Raw genomic sequence first — 17,126 nt, forward strand, 5'->3', positions numbered from 1 at the left:
TTTAATTCTCTTTAACATTAACCCTACCAGGTGACCTGCCAGTCTCTGTAGTGCTGTCCTGTTGCTACCCCTTTGCCCTTCCAGTGAAACAGTGGGTGTTGTCAAAGCAGAAAAGCATCAAAGCTCAATGTTGCCAGTTATGTACTGGGACAATGCCCCAACAAACCCCAACATCCTGAAGTTGGCCGCTGTTGGTTGCAGTCTTTAGAATGTTCAGAAAACAAACTTCCAGCTCCACACTGCCCTGACAGTCTGAGTCAAAAAGACTGACTTAAGAACATTTCAAACTCAAACATCTCAAACAACACCAGAAAACACAGACTGATGGTGCACACTGGCCCAACTGTTGGGTGTTCGTTGAGGGAGTGTGCAAACACCTTTATGTGTGCTTCTCCAGACACACACACACACACACACACACTGCATCCCCACCCATGCAGACAGCCCCCCATAAGCCCTCCACCCTCTGCACAACAGTGCAAGCAGGAGTGCAACTCTGAAAGGGGCCTTGAGTTTGAACAATAAGAGATGCACACCTTCCTCTAGCAACCACAGAGTCAGCAATGGTCAACATCTGTTAATCGGAAAGACACCACAGCAAAGAGTGGTTAAAAGTTATGTGCTTCAATTTGCAGCTTCGGTTTGCGTGTGTGTATATGCGTTTCCTCTCACCTCTGCTTGAGAGCCCCGAGTCACGTTCTTAACCACAATGGCTTTGTTCTTCTCCTCGATCTCAAAACCGTAGTCATCCTCCTCTGGGTGAATCTGACAGACAAAAACACAAACAACCAGACACAAATAAGACAAAAATAAATGGCAAAAGATTTCAGACAGAAAGAGAACAAGTCTGTTGATCTGAGCTCGTCTTCGTATTTCTCCCACAGCAGTCGGACACCCCAACAAAACACTCCTCACACGCATGCAAACAAGTCCTGCAAACTTACAGCATATGCACCTCAAATCATGCTGCGTTTGCAAAAGTGGGTCGCATTCTGTAGAGATCTGGCACATCCGTGACAGTGTACGCACAGACACAAAACCACAATAAGATGGCTATCTGGAGTAATGGGCACAGCCGAACAGCAGCCAGACCAGAATGGGTAACAAAGTCAGTTACAGGATGATAGATTGATAGAGACATGAAAGACTGAATGAATGCTGCTTGGATTTTGTGATATAGTGGGGTGTGAGAAAGAAGGGGAGAGAGAGTGAGAGAGAGAGAGAGAGAGAGAGAGAGAGAGAGAGAGAGAGAGAGAGAGAGAGGGAGAGAGACACACACAAGCATGCGCGCAGAGACACAGAAGCAGACACACACACACACACACACACACACACACCTGTTTAACATACATCCTCTGCCCCTTTCTCTTGTGGCCTTTCCCTGCATTCTTTCCCCACCTGCTGCAGTGTGGCAGTGAATGTGAGTGCAGAGTGCTTGTGTGGGTTTGTTTGTGTGGCGGGGCCTCTCTGAGGGCCAGAGAATGGGATGACATTCACTGCCCCATAGCGGGGAGAGGACAGCCATTGTTTCCAACTAAAGTATTTGTGGACACTTTGGTCAACATTGTAAATATCTACACAAGGGGTGGACAGCCTGGAATGTGCACGGCTGTGTTCTGGAACTCTGCATTTCCGAGGCGCTGGTATGCAGACTATTTGGCAGATGTACTGTACTGTAGGTGGCTAAAGGCTGACCTGCTTATTAGAGCAGTGTGTGTGTGTGTGTGTGTGTGTGTGTGTGTGGATGGGTAAAAGTGTGAACTGATGTCTCAGCTCAGTCACCCATCAAGCGGTCAAGTAGATTTGACACATATCCAATAAAAAAAAAAAGACGCAAATCAAGCAAAGATCTTGGCCCACATGGCTGCGTGTGTTTGGGGTTCAGGTGCAGGTTGAGCGGGCTGTTCCATATGTGCTGCATCTCCACTTGGCCGGAGATGAAAGAGTGCACTGGTAAAGGTCAGAGTCATTACTATGGAGGGAGAGAGAAGGTAATTATAGAGCGTCAGTGGAAGCGAGTGTGAGGGGGATCCGCGTCTCAGGAGCTTAATCCTTTTATTATTAACACACACACCCGTGCCTGGGACTGGAGCGGAGGGTCAGAGGTGCTACCGGCCGGGGTGAGCTGTTCAGCGTGTGTGTGTGTGTGTCTGGCCATATTAGTGCTGAGTGAATGGTGAATGTGTCTGTGTATGTTTTGGGGTGTGTGTGTGTGTGTGTGTGTGTGTGTGTGTGTGTGTGTGTGTGTGTTTTCCTCACCAGCAGCGTCTTGGCGAGGATGTTCTCGATGAGTCGGAAGTCGTTGCGCAGCTGCTTGCTCTTGGTGCTGGTGCCCTCCATCTCCTCGTCGGCGTAGAAACGGAAGAACTGCGTCTCATCTTTAAACTCGCTCTTCTCCAGCACTGCAAGGGACACAGGCACACATGTGTGCTCATTAACACATCACTCATGACCTCAGCTACTTACCACAACAGCCGGTCAGGCAGAAACAGAAATAAACTAACCTAATATAGTCATCATGACGATTATACCATTATAGTCAGTTCAGGAAACCACATTCATAAGACATGAATTCAAAATGGTTTTAATTTTGATAACCCTATGGTATCATATGGAGTGCGACGTGGCTGCATTTCTGTACTATTCTACTAGAGGTAATGCAATCTTGGCAGTGTCCTTAGACGGCAAAAATGTGAAGTAGTATGTGCACAGGTCAGATAGCATTCAGACAGCTCTTACACCTGAGTATCTACACACACACAGACACAGATGGATAGAGAGAGAGAGAGAGAGAGAGAGAGAGAGAGGGAGAGAGGGAGAGGGAGAAAGGGAGAGAGAGAGAGAGAGAGAGAGAGAGGGAAAAAGGGAAAGAGAGAGGGGTGGAGGGATGAGGGAGGGGTAGGAAGACCTGCTGCAGATGAGAAGGATTTCAAACTCTAATAATGATTTTAGATGATGACGTGCATCAGACCCCACTGAATGACCTCCATGTCTAAACTTTGACCTCTTTGATGAGCCTGCAGGATTAGAGGAGGGGAAAAAAGCAGGGCATGTGCTTGTGTTCCCTCATGGAGAAAAAGTGACAGTGTACTACAGAGAAGGACAGCCTGTTCTCTCTCTGTGTTCCAATCAAAACATTCTCCCACAATGTTTCAGGGACGACAAGCCGAAAAGGCAACATGTTGTGGAGTATTCTTTGTGTGTCCGTGCCAGGAAAATGAGGGATAGAGAGAGTGAGAGACAGAGAAAAAGAGAGAGAGACAGACAGACAGAGAGGGGAGGGGGCAGGAGTCAAGGGCGCAGACTAAGACTGAGGGGATAGTCATGTGATATTTGAACAAAAGTACCCAGCTGTTTAAAAGACATCCTCTGGGAGCAGCAGGAACTCACCACAAACACACACTCATACAAACCCACACACACACACAGTTTTAGACACACCTTTTTTAAGTTGGCCTAATGCCAGGTGAATAAGCTGTTGCCTGAGGCACTACTTTTGTAAGAACTCTGGCTTTTCACTGTAACCACCACCCTTCAACCCAAACAGCCACAAACACATCCTAGCTTATCTCTACACTAACATCACATTGCGCCATGCCACGCACTGCCTGAGCGCGCTGTGCTTCCTCTGAACAAGGAGGAACATACCACTTGTGAGTTGAAGTCAAAAACCAGTACTGAGAGGGCAGTAGAAGTGTGAGTGAGTTTCAGCAGAGCAGAAGCTGGGTGAATGGAAGGTGCCAGAACAATCAAACACCAGCACCCCCCCAACCCCATTCCCTTCTCTCCTTCAGAGATCTGAAAAACTGTTTGGGTTCAACTCCTGGCCCCAGACGGCCTGTGTTGAAATAGCAAACAGCTGGGACAGGCACCACTGCAAACCTCTGTTTACCTGATAGCACTGTGCAGCAGAGTTAGAGCTGTGCTGAGTAGCAGTAGAGGAGCGAGGGGAGGGTGACCCAGGGCCAGCTGCTGGATGCTAAAGCTTACTGGAGCTTGACGCTAAAGAGCTAGCCTGGCCCCAGACACTAAACATACTGACTATTCTACCCAAGGGCAGGCAGTGATGGTTGTTGCAGTTTTATTTTTGCTGTTGCTTACAGCTGCTGTCGTGGCTGTGGGTGTGGCTGGGGGAGTGGTCGTGGTAGAGGACTCACCGTGGTGCAGGAAGCCATGGTTGCAGAGGCCGACCCCCAAGGTCACTGCATCCTCACGTGTAGTGCAGTCGCCCTGGGAAACAGAGGACATCACACTCCATAAGAACGTGATAATACCACAGTCAAATGTAAACATATACACATGACCCAGTCACGTACAAAAACACATGCAAAACCAGGCCCAAACACACACACACACACACGCACACTCACCTGAGACACGAGCCAATCCACCAGTTTGCTGGCAGGCAACACAGACTTATAGGTCTTTAGGTGGTAATCTCGATCTCTGCACAAACCAGACACATACATAAAGGCAAAACATTAGTCCTGTAATGTACAGCATAAAACAAAGAGGCAAAGACATTCATACATTCACATTTCCATCGCAGTCTAATTGACTGAAAAGGCCGAGGGAAAGTCCCTAATGAAAATGGGAGATGAGTGAAAGAGATCTTGACACACTTGGCTAACTGTCATCGGTTCTAGAAATTTCTCTGGGGAGAGGCTGTTTGCGTAACACACTTGTGTCAACATGCAGAAGCTCTATCTCTCTGTCTCCCTCTCTCTGCCCACTAGTTCTCTCTACTCTACACTTTCACTCAGAACACAGAGGGACATGAGTCACCCCCCCCCCCCCACAGCTTTCACTCTTCTCCTCAATGAGGCCTCACTCATGTTTCCTGCCCTAACCACCCCCTCTTCCTTCTGTTCGAAGTCACAGTGGTGATCTATGTGTGTGAGAGAGAGGGGAGAGAAAGAGAGAGAGAGTGGAGTATGTTTGTGTGTGTGTGTGTGTGTGTGTGTGTGTGTGTGTGTGTGTGTGTGTGTGTGTGTGTTTAAAGGCCTTGTCAGAGTGATTTCTATGCTGAGAAAGCTGTGACTGATGTTGGGCAGCGGACTGACAAACGCGCTCAGCTGATGCGCCTGTGACTGATGGAGCGGGGTTCAGACAGGGCCACCTTTCTACTGCTCACGTGTGTGCGTGTGTCTGTCTGTGTGTGGGTGTGTGTGTCTATGTGTGTGAGAGAGAGAAAGAGATAGAAAGAGATGGAGACAGTGATAGAGACAGCGAGAGAGAGAGAGACAGCGAGAGAGAGAGACAGAGAGAGAGACAGATATACAGAAAGAGAGAGAAAGAAAGAGAGAGAGTGAGAGAGAGAGACACACACACACACAGAGAAAAGCACAGCTGCACCAGGGAGAATCTGAATGAACAATGAACTCAGTCACATAAACAAACTGTGACAAAGATAAAAGCACATGTGCAACATGTAGAATGAGTTCTCTCTTTTCTGTTTAACTGCTAGACCAGAGAGATGTTTTCATTTACATGTAGTTAAATGACATCTGAGCCTGCTTTATATGCACTGTGATCTGGAGACCAGAGAGATGGCCACCAAGATAATAAGGGGATCAGGGATGGAAACTAGCACCAGTCACCAGCCAAATTGCTGGTAAAATATGAGCGTGGCTGCTAGATTTAAGACACAAAGTAATAATTTAATATTGAGTGGCTGATGAATTTGACCAAAATTCTGCCGGTGGTAGATAGATGTATGTACACATTTTCTAAATGTGATTTCCACCCCTTAGGGGATGGCGAAATAGAAAGATAGGATGATGTAATGAGGAACAGAGAACAACACAGCCTAGACTGATAGAAAAGAGAGAGAGAGAAAAAAGTAAAAAAAGAGGTTCTTACTTGATGACGGGCGTAAATAGACAGTGCAAACGGCAGTAGATTCTCACCCCCTGAGAAGAAACGGACAGGTTAGTCATCCTCATGTCATGACACAATGTGTGTATGTCTCTCTCTCTCTGTCTGCACGTGTATGTGTGTATGTATGTGTGTGTGTGTGTGTGTGTGTGTGTGTGTGTGTGTGTGTATGTGTGTGTGTGTGTGTGTGTGTGTGTACGGACGCACGCATGCACATGTGAGAGAGTGAATGTGAATGTGTATTGTGGGTGAACTATAAACCTTGGAAACTATGTCCTCCATCTCGCTCCTGGCTTTGTAGGTGCCGTCGTCATAACGGAAGCGGTAGAGCACCTGCTCATTCCTAAACTGGTGCTTGTCAGACACTAGGAGTCAACCGTGTAAAAAGAAACTCATCATTAGCATTTCCAAAATGTTCAAACATCGACAACAACAAAGACTTCAGTGAACTCAGTTGAGCGTAGAGACACACACTTTGAAAAACCAGACAGCACACCTTCGGGCAGAAAACTAAACAGCATCTTGTAAGGACATCTGTTTTCAGATGTCCTCCAAGGGCTCTGTGGAGTTTTCTGATGTGCCTTCGAGGAGTAGGAGAGAGCCAATGGCAAGAGGACATCACTGGCCCTGTGTGTCTGGACGCCCTCCCCGTCACCACCAGTCCATTGTCTCCAAGGTCATTTATTGATTGGGTGGCTTAGGCGCCAGGGGATGGGAAAAGCCTGCTGAAATCCCCCCCCCCCCCATCCAGAGGGCTAGATTTGGCCAGGATGGTGGAGAGCTTTGGAAGAGAGAGGAGAGGAGGAGAGGAAGAGAGGAGGAGAGATGGAGATGGAGATGGAGAGATTTACCCTCCCTCTGCCTCTCCTCTCCTCTCTTCTCCTCCCCTTCTCAAAGCCACACTGAGCTCAGCTTCATGAATCATTCATGTGTCTTTGGTTCTTAGGGATTTAGTGTTTTTCACCCCTCATCTCGAAAACACAGAAGCACAAACTGCAGCAGGGGGCTCCAACAGAACATGTGATGTTCTGCGCGTGAAGAATTGGGCCAACACAAAATGGTGACTTTAACTTTGTTGTAGACTTGAAATGTCAGAGAGAGAGAGAGAGAGAGAAAGATAAGAGTGAGAAAGACTTGAAAATGGTGACCTTAACTTTGTTGTAGACGTGAAATGTGGGAAGTGAGAAAGAAAGACACAGAGAGAGAGAGAGAGAGAGAGAGAGAGAGAGAGAGAGAGAGAGAGAGATAAGAGCGAGAAAGACTTAAGCTAAAAATAGCACTTTTATAATGTTGACATGGGAGATCAGGAGACGGACTCAGAGATGGAGAGAAGAAAAGGACAGAGGGATGAGAGAAGACAGGAGTGGAGGTGCAGACAGGGAGGTCTCACCGTGATGGATGATGCCGTTCTCCAGAAGAGCCTGGCCCAAGTTGATGCCTTCCTCAGCTTTACTAATCTCCCCAGTTTCCAACAGCCAGGCCACAAACTCACTACACACACACACACACACACACACACACACAAAATCCACTTGTAAACACAAAGAAGCAGTAAACACTAAACAGATTCCGTGTTTACGGTGTTTACAAACTTAGAAGTACGTTTTACTACTTTGGCAATAGATGCTATCAACAATCAAAGTGCAACAGCAACAAAATGTCTAGAATAAAGACACCATGATCAGCACACAAACAAACACATACACTTAAACCTCAAACACACACAGCTGTTTATGAGAGGGGGTAGGGGTAATAACATTCATACTTAAAAACACACATACTCAGATATACACATACCGGTACATACATATAATACACAAACACATGCTTCACAATGACCTTCACTTCTTCACTTCTTGCCTAGCTAAGTGTAGTGTAACTGTCTGCCTGCAGTGTGTGTGTGTGTGTGTGTGTGTGTGTGTGTGTGTGTGTGTGTGTGTGCTTCTAGAAGAGAAAACATGTTCATGTACAAGAGAAAGAAATAGAATGTCAGAGTGAACAAGTAAGCATGTATGTGTGTAAATGTGTTACTTGTATGTATATGTGTGTGTAAACGTGTGTGCCGTGTGTGTGTGTGTGTATGTCTGACGTGTGTGTGTGTGTGTGTGTGTGTGTGTGTATATATCCTATGAGATCGTCCATGCAGAATGCGGACACCTTGAGCCATCTGCTCCCATCTGAGTGCTTTAATTAGGGGATAAATTATTATCTCAGCGCATCACACACACACATAACACACATAAACACACACACACACAAGCCCCATCACACTCTCACCCCATCACACAGATTGGGAATGTCATACATGTGCAACACAAAGCCCCAAGGTACTGGGAACAGCAGCGGAGCAGGAACAGGGGATGGGCTGGGCTGGCCTGGGCTGGACAGGAATAGTATGCTGGTCAGGAGTTTGTAGTAAAAGGGTGCAGGTAGCTCCTAGGGCAGACTTCCCCTTAGTGTTTGATGCAACCAGAGAGGCTGTTAGTGGCTGCAGAATGCTGACAGAACAGAGAGCCGGGTAGGAGCCAGAGAGAGAGAGAGAGAGTATGAGTGTGTGTGTGAGAGAGAGAGAGAGAGAGAGAGAGAGAGAGAGAGAGAGAGAGAGAGAGGGAGAGAGAGAGAGAAAGGGAGGGAGGGAGGGGGTTGAGAGGGAGAAGTTTCTTATATCGATACAGATCACCAAGGCAGCGGAAGCCAAAATGTCTTGGCTCCAGCCATAGCATTAGTCTGGGGCAAGTCTGGAGTTTAGTGCGGGGAGGGGGGCGGTGCTTGTGTGTGCATGTGTGTGTGTGTGTGTATGGTGGGGGGTTCTGTTACTGGAAGGAATTAAGTGAAGCTGCCGTGAGCTCTATTTCTGGCACTGCGTACAGCAGCGATGGCGGCAACAACAACAAGCCCACAGTGCTGCAGATGTAGGCCAGGTGAGGTAGAGCGGAGCGGCGTGGTTTGGAGCCCTGCGCCGGCCAGGACAGGAGTTCAGCAGAGCACGGGGTGGGGAGAGGTCGCCCCGCCCCTGTGTCTGCAGCTGGGGCGGTCTCGTACGGGCACTTTGATGCTAAACAATCGCCTAAGTGCATTGTGGGAAAGTACGATAGGCTCTGTTGGTCATTGGGAAAGCCACAACAAATATGCTATGTTGATATGAGAATGAAATGAATAATATCAACAATAACATCTGTTATTATGTGCAGATTACAGCCTTCAAGAATGTGAATCCAAACAGAGATGCATTGCTCTGGCCAAAAGCATTTATGTAGCCATAAAGGACATGTCTTACAAAAGCATGGCATCTCCTGTGCGTATGTGCATATGTGCATGGCTGTGTGTGTGTCATGTGCTTGTGCACACACCAGAGAGGGACGGATGAGAGGGACAGACGGGGTGAAAAGATGAGATGTGCACTTCTCTTTGTCAATTCATGCCGTTGAGAGATGGAAGACGCCCGTTCCAGCCTGGAGCTGTGTACAGGAGTGCATATCTGCGTGTCTGTATCTCTGTGTGTGTGTGTGTTTGTGTGTGCCTGTGTGTGTGATGACTAGTGGGGGATGGGCCTAGGTTGAGGGGGAGAGGGTCCCGCTAATGAAGCCTCTTCATTGGGAACACTTCTTTCCTCTGGGCTGCTTGGCACCAGGCTTGGGAAAGTGATTACTGCCACCCCTCTCATCAGGGGAGAGCAAGCACAGAGTGTGTGAGTGTGTGTGTGTGTGTGTGTGTGTGTGTGTGTGTGTGTGTGTGTGTGTGTGTGTGAGAGCATGAATGTGTGAGTGATTGTGTGTGTGTGACGCAAAGGAGGAAAAAAGGAGATAAAAAGAGAAAAAAAGAGTTAGAAAGAGAGAATCAGAGCTTTCTTGTGTTCTTGTGCTTGTGTGTGTGAGTGTGTGTGTGTGTGTGTGTGTGTGTGTGTGTGTGTGTGTGTGCATGCATTTGAGATAAAGAATGCTTGCGCTCCACTGGGTGTGAGAGAGGTCGGGAACCCTCTTACTGATGAGATGTTCCAGAGTGTCTCCACGCTTTTTGGAGGTCCTGCTTAGACCCCCCTGAACAAACCACCCATACATTCCACTCAAAAGACTCACTTTCCCAGGAAGCACTTGGGCACGTTGGTCAGCTTGCGGCGCCGGTCCTTGATGAGGTGGCGATTCTTCGTCATCATCATGTGGTAAAGCTTCTCCCCCTTCTCAGCGATCATCATATAGGCATCCCGTTCCATGCCCAGTTTAAGGCCTGCACACACACACACACACACACACACACACACACACACACACACACACACACACACACACACACACACACACACACACACACACACACACACACACACACACACACACACACACACACACACACACACACACACACACACACACACACACACACACACACACACACACACACACACACACACACCCCCATTACTTTTCTTGAATATTTTCTCTGCTCTAGCAACTCCAGCATGAACAAGTGTCTTGATGTGGATGTGTGCTAGGCATAGTAAATGGTTAAGCCTGAATGACTTTTTACTCTAGGGTCCATTTCAAACCAACGCATTGGCCAAGGTGGAGGGAGAGAGAGAAAGAGAGTTTTGAGAGAGAGAGTTTTGTTTTATGTCTTTACACACTACTACGTACATGTATGCTTTGGCAATACAAATTGTATTTTTTGTCATGCCAATAAAGCTCAATTGAATTGAATTTAATTGAAATTGAAAGAGAGAGAGAGAGAGAGAGAGAGAGAGAGAAGCCACTCTAGGTGTGAAGGAGTAGTTGCTCCCCCCCCCCTCTCTCTCACACACGTACACATACACATACACACCCACACACACACACACACACACAGATGTGCGGAAGCATCAGAGTGGCGCCCCCACACGCCCCCACACTGGGGGCCCAGAGCAGTGGAACGTGTGACTGATGAGGCACCTGTCGCCCAGACTAAGTTACACACAGCCGTAACCTGAGCCAGACCCCCAAAAGCCCACAGGGTCAGACGAGAGCCAGCCTCACTCACACCCACACGCACACTCCCACAAAGCCATGCATTCTGACCTGCACTAAAGCTAAACTTTTAATCACTTAAATCGCTTAAGAAATTAACACCAAGATCGTATATTTAATCAGATGGCCTGTGAATGTAATCAAATCTTTTAAAAGTCCTGTGTAAGATTTATAGAGACAAGAGCATTAGGTTTTGATTAGGTAAACAAGAAAGACTACAAGCATTTGTAGACTACTAGCATCTACAAATGTTAATGTTGAAAACATGCGGCCTCTCAAAAATGCCATTGCTAAGCTGTGGCCCAGTGTGAGGAATGTAAAGACCTGAGACCTGCAAACCCAGAGAGATCTGACTCAAGCTCACGTACACAAGTCTCACTCACCCACTGAGGCACTGACACATCCCACACACACACAAGCCAATTACCCAGCACTGACCCCAACCAAACAATCCTCAGTCAAAACAAAAAAAAAGAAAGAAAATAAAGACAAACACTCCGAAAGAAAATGGTAAACTACTTCAAAAACATGAACAGGTGGTCAGGGCAGGGACAGGTGTAGTTTTCTGTCTGAGGAACAACAAAGCAGCTCACAGCCGAGAGAGTGATAGTTCTCTTCAATCTTTTTTTCCATTTCATCTCACGACAGCTTCTTCTCTGAGCCACATTTCACAGGGACAAGCTGAGTTGGGCGGTGACAGCTGAAGGCTGCCAAAACTCCTCATTGACAACATTAAGCGGTGAGATCCAGAAACCAAGAGGAAGGAGCAGGCCAAATGTTCAGGGCCACAAAACACTACTGTGTCAAAAAGTACCAAACACCGATAAATCTACAAGGGTTTGAAATTAGTGTCAGGAAAGTCCTGCATGAGATACGAGTCCCGCACAGACTGGGAGGCTGGGGGTGTGGTACTCACTCTCTCTCTGCTCTCGCTCCTTAAGGATGGCGTCCAGCCACTTCTGCTTGTCCTCTGCGTTCTTGGCCATGCACACAAACCACTTGTTCTTGGCTGTGTTGTGGATCTTCCAGCCATTGGTCACTGTGTAGTTGTTGCTGTGATAGTCCGCTGTGGAGGAAGGGGAGAGACTGTGAGAAGGGGCGGACACCCCCCACAGGTGTGGGAAACATTAAAGAGATGAGATGCACTACCCATTCAACATGGAGTATTGTCCAGGGCACAACAGTATAATAAGGTCTAAGAAAAGCTATAAGGACTACAATACCCATAATGCACAGCTTTGGTGTCTAGGAGTGTCAAACCGGTTGTGTGCACTAGTGTACATGACTACCAAATTCATCTGAATATGGTTGTAGAATTAGGCCTCTGTGTTTTATTCACATACCACTGGTGTGAGGCTAATGAATCTTACAAAATCACACCATTAAAAAAAGTTGTGTTTACAACCAAAAGGCATTTTTTTTCTTCCCCTTTCCTCTTTCCGCACGCTCTCTCTCCTCTTCTCTGCTGACAAACCCATTCTCTCACGAGTCAAGGGTCAATACAGTAAGTACAACAAGGAGCTCAGTCAGTAGATTTTTAAGAGTATATAAGTGCTTACACATAAGGGACTGATAGAGGGGCTGAAAAGACAGGCAAGACCGGTCTCCGAGTCTGCTTCTCCTGACGGCAGGTGAGCCACGGCTCATCTCTAAATAATGAATGAGGCTATAATGGCCCCCCATTAATGGCCCCATTAGACCAAATGCAAAGATCACAGAAATAGATGAGGAGTGCAGCTGAGCTCACTCTCCGACGCCTTCTCTACTCCACAGGAATTTCTCCGGGTGAATTTAACGGGGCTCATCGCATTCGTTTCGCCGGGGCGGAACCACTAAAGCCACGGCGTAATTGCTCCCAATGCATGACGGGCAGCAGTGACGCCAGTCATGTACAAACTGATTGATTTGAAGGTTAGCTACACTGTACATACTCATAAACAGATGTAGAAACTATGTTATGCACACATGATCATGTTATGCTATGTTATAGAAATATCTTAAAACTGTGCTAAATGGGTTTCTTGCAGTGTTGAGATACTGAATAGAGCAAAGTTTACATAAACTTTTAAAGGATGCCTTGATGAAAACATCAGCACTAGTACTTAAAGCAAAGCTAAAATGGTTTAATTGCATTATCCACTGATAGCAATGCCAAATTATGCCAAATCTGAAGTAGAAAACTCTGTCCTCCTTGGAGCATTTCATTAGTGTGGGAACTGAGACTTGTTTGCCAGGGCCTCAGTAGATCTCCAGATATGATCACTGCTTGCAACAACCACCCATGCAAACTGCTGTGGCACAGTCTTCCTTTGGTGACACACATTCGCGTATGCTTGCAGCCTACTCTTTCCTGTACACCACATTTCTAAGAAGTCACAAGGGAAGCGTAAAGTCACAAACAGCGCTCAACAGTTTCTGAGGTAACTGAATGAATCCAGCCTGGCTTTATATGTATATATTAAAAGCTCTTTATAATTACCAGTGGATTCCAATTCCAATTTTATAATTAAATTCCAAATTCTAATAATTCCCAAAAAGTAAGTAAATCTGACTTAAATAAGGAATTGGCTGAAAGATTAAGCATTTGAGCTGCAATGAGGGCCCAGACAGACAGGTGGACAGACATGCTGTTTTGAGTACACACCTGTTCCATCCTCCACGTTCTCTACCTCCATGACTTCTGTGTTTATTCTGCCTCTGAACAGGTACTGTGGGCCGTTGATCGATTTGGTCCTTTTCGTGGACTTCTTCCCTGAAACCCTGAAGAGCAAAGAATCACCAATTAAAGTCCATCAACCCATTTACTTCTATGTGACCCCTCAAGCTTCAAGTAGGCTTTACATCATGTGGGCAACATAGGCTCTCCACCAATTTTCAAGCATAATCCATATAGAGTTACAGATTGGTTGAATTATTGACAATGCCCTGCGGCCATACATATGCCACCGTATTATTACCAGCGTATTTTTACCACCATATACAATGTTAGTTGTTCAATCTACATTCACAACATCTATGGTGAGGTGTGAGTCTTGAGCTGGGCTTGGCTCTCATCAAGTCTACTGGGTCTCACCTGGACTTCCTCTTGCAGTACACCAACAGGTTGTCAAACAGGAAGAATACCCTTTCCTGGATGTTCCCTGCTGAGATCTTTAACAGGTTGCCATGGAGAAGCAGCTCTGTACAGATGTCCGTCAGGTTGGTGCCCTGTGAAGACAAAGATAGTGTGCAGGAGAGAGGAAGGGAGAGAAGGGGGTGGCGGGGGGGGGGAAGAGACGGTGGAGTGAGTTCTAAAAGCATATTCGCCTTCACTTTCTCACTTCACATCCTGTCATACAAACTGGCCTTCTAATGTTCTCTACCTATAATTGCATCAGAGTGTATCTGAGTTCTCCTACAGAATCCTAAGAGCAATGTCCTGGCGATGAGAATATTAATTACTACTTAATTACTACTTAATTTTAGTGACAGCTAAAACAGACAAAGTCTGATATTCTGTTGAACTGCGGAGAGGAGATTAATCTGACCCTGGCATTGGGAGTTCAACAGGACCATTTTGTCAATGGAGAGTAAAGCAAAGGGTAAATTCAGGTTGATTAAAACCAGAGAAGTCGTCTCCGAGGAGCCATGCCATCTGAGGAGCATTAGTAATCCATGCCGAGCTCACGCTTTAGGCAGGGACAATGACAGGATGAGCTTTTCACTGCTGTTTGTGCGTTCAAGTCTGGTGAGGAGCCTAAAAACTCACTTGTGAACCCCGTTCTCTCTTGACCCCGCTCAGTCTGAACTTCAGTCTGAGCAGAATAGCTCTGGGGAGAAGACAGGGGTGTGTGTGTGTTTGTGTGTGTGTGAGTGTGTGTGTGTGTGTTTCCCCCCCATGAGTGGAGAGAAAGTGTGGTTTCAGAGGGCTCGCTCCACAAAGCCACGGCTGGGTTCAGAATGCGGGGAGAGCAGGAAAAGACTTCTAAATGGAGCCAGGCTGCGAGCGCGCTCAGAGGGACCGCTGTTCGGGGGGACAAACAAAGCCTGTTTATTTCTCTCTCTGCGCCCCCCCCCCCCACCCCTCACTCCCTCTCCCCACTCTGAAAAGGGTGCTGGGCTCATCTAGCGCGCTGCCTGCAGGCTTCGCCGTCAGACTCGATCACATGCCCGAGCCACACCACCTCGCTCAGACGGGCCACGTTAGGGTTGGGGAGTCTGAGCATGTGTGTTTGTTGATGTGAGAACGCCTGCTTGGGTTTTAATCCAAATCGTGAACTATGACGTTGGGCCAACAGTGGGCCAACAGTGATCATCTGTGCTGCAGTGTAAGGTCAAACAAATTAGATGTGAAGTCAAAACCAGAGGCTTTTTATTTGGGATGTTTATATATTGGTAATCACAGACACAACTGAAGGCTACTGCCAGACTTCTAACCATCTCTTCACGTCAGACATGACAAACTTCACTATCTGAGTCACAGGTTTGGTACACAAGTGAGAGAAGAAAAAAAATCAGTGACTGCAAAAGTAAAGTTAATAGTTATTTCATAGCTATGATGGGTAAAACAACATAAGGGAGGCATATCAACTGACTTCAACCAAAACCAGAAACCAAATAATCAGTCAAAAACATTTAGATTTTATTTTTATGTTGTGAGACTGAAAACCCAAGCGGTCATGCTGAGTTTGGCAGGTTCAAGAGACAGATGCAACAACCAGACGCTGACCGAGGCAGACAGAAACGCTGGCTAGCCGAGAGTGTAAGAGGCAGCGGAACACCACATTAGCTAGAGCAGCATACGTAAACTGTGTCTCTCCAACACAAGTCAACAGGCACACAAACCTCTTCCCTCCCTGTCTGGTGGAGGAAGGAACACCGCAGCGAAGAAAACACAAAAACGGAAAATCGCTAATTTCCTGGGTTCTAAATAAGGCCCTCATGGTGACCAACACACGGGGCTTTTTGGTATTAAAGACAGACAAGCCGCACTCATGTCAGTAGAAAACTAGGGCAGACTCCTAAAGCAACACACCTCAGCCCTCTAGCACTGACATCACTGCATCATCCAGACATAAACCGTATCGTCAATGCGGTTTTGTTGAAAGAAAATATTATAGTTAGGTCAGCAATGGTCATCTACGTGTTTGTATAAAACTCTGAATCATGCATTTTTAACGCAAGGCCTCACATAACATTGTTAGAAACTGCTGTGTATGCAAATAGTGTAGTTCACTGATGCAGAGAGATTGGGTGAGAGGGGCAAAACAGAGGGAGAGTCTGTTTTTATGAACAGATCTGCTAAGAGCACTATATGCATCTGAACCCATAGTAATGGAGTTGGACTCTGTGGGTGTTGGTGCGCGCTCACATACAGTACATGCATGTACTACTGTCACTCTCTATTAACTTGCAAAAAGAGAGGCTGCACAATGGAATAATAATTAACGACTGGAAGAACAAGTGAAACATAACAGCAAGTGTAAGACTGGTCCAAAAAATCTCCATCCAATCTTCTGCCCTTGAAGTTGGGATATGAGTTACTAGTATCACCTCACTATGCAACACTTTGGCTTTATCACCCTCATCATGGTCATCAAGTCAAGCTCAGTGAAACCTGTGAAAAAGGCCACACAGTCATGTGCTAACTGAATGGTCTACAACAGTGCAAAGACATGTATGTGTCAATTCACAGGACTTCTTGCCGTTCCCAAACAGGCTACAATCTCAGCTGAGGAGGAGACCATGTCCCCCGCCCCCTACTCCACTTATGTAACCTGTGTAGTCTGTAGTTCACATTTATGGTGCCGAGGAATCCACCACAGGACAGAAATAAAAAGCAGCTAACTTCCTGATTCTAAATACATTCCAAATAGACACGATGCTGGTAACCAGAGTAGCACGGTTATCACACAGTCTAACAAGTAGTATATGATTGCCAATGCTTTAATTCAGAAGCACGGTACACATGCAGCACAATGCGGTACAACCACGATTACAACTGTAGATTAAAATAAACAGGATTATTTCACATGGTGTCCTTTAAATGTTCACAGTGTAATCTGTAATTGTCATTCATGTATTTCTGCTCTTCTGATGGTTAGTGGAGGGGTGAGCAGAGGGGGAACCTGATTTCAGAATGAAAAAGCTGCCCTCTGTTCTGAAGAGGTACCCTGCCATAAACACCACAGTCTGAGCTGTGACGAAAATGGTACACACACACACACACACACACACACACACACACACAAGAAAAGTCGTGCACACACGCAG

At 46.6% G+C, this 17,126-nt stretch overlaps 1 protein-coding gene across 1 annotated transcript in view; it reads right to left on the reverse strand.

The window, feature by feature from the left end:
- The window catches only part of prex1 (phosphatidylinositol-3,4,5-trisphosphate-dependent Rac exchange factor 1), a 66,420-nt gene that overhangs the window by 24,402 nt on the left and 24,892 nt on the right, over nt 1-17,126 (reverse strand). The window contains exons 7-17 of the mRNA XM_076277019.1: nt 13,948-14,081; nt 13,519-13,634; nt 11,791-11,940; nt 9,954-10,101; nt 7,268-7,368; nt 6,139-6,242; nt 5,863-5,912; nt 4,371-4,446; nt 4,158-4,230; nt 2,260-2,402; nt 673-765 (exon numbers count right to left, since the gene is read on the reverse strand). Of these exons, the coding sequence (XP_076133134.1) occupies nt 673-765; nt 2,260-2,402; nt 4,158-4,230; nt 4,371-4,446; nt 5,863-5,912; nt 6,139-6,242; nt 7,268-7,368; nt 9,954-10,101; nt 11,791-11,940; nt 13,519-13,634; nt 13,948-14,081 (1,188 nt within the window). The remainder of the gene's footprint in view (nt 1-672; nt 766-2,259; nt 2,403-4,157; nt 4,231-4,370; nt 4,447-5,862; nt 5,913-6,138; nt 6,243-7,267; nt 7,369-9,953; nt 10,102-11,790; nt 11,941-13,518; nt 13,635-13,947; nt 14,082-17,126) is intronic.

Source organism: Alosa pseudoharengus, unplaced genomic scaffold (genome assembly GCF_046254945.1).
Source record: "Alosa pseudoharengus isolate Yale_2024_CS ecotype anadromous, Long Island Sound unplaced genomic scaffold, YU_APseudo_1.1 YU_APseudo_1.1_scf_9, whole genome shotgun sequence".
Classification (NCBI taxonomy): Eukaryota; Metazoa; Chordata; class Actinopteri; order Clupeiformes; family Clupeidae; genus Alosa; species Alosa pseudoharengus.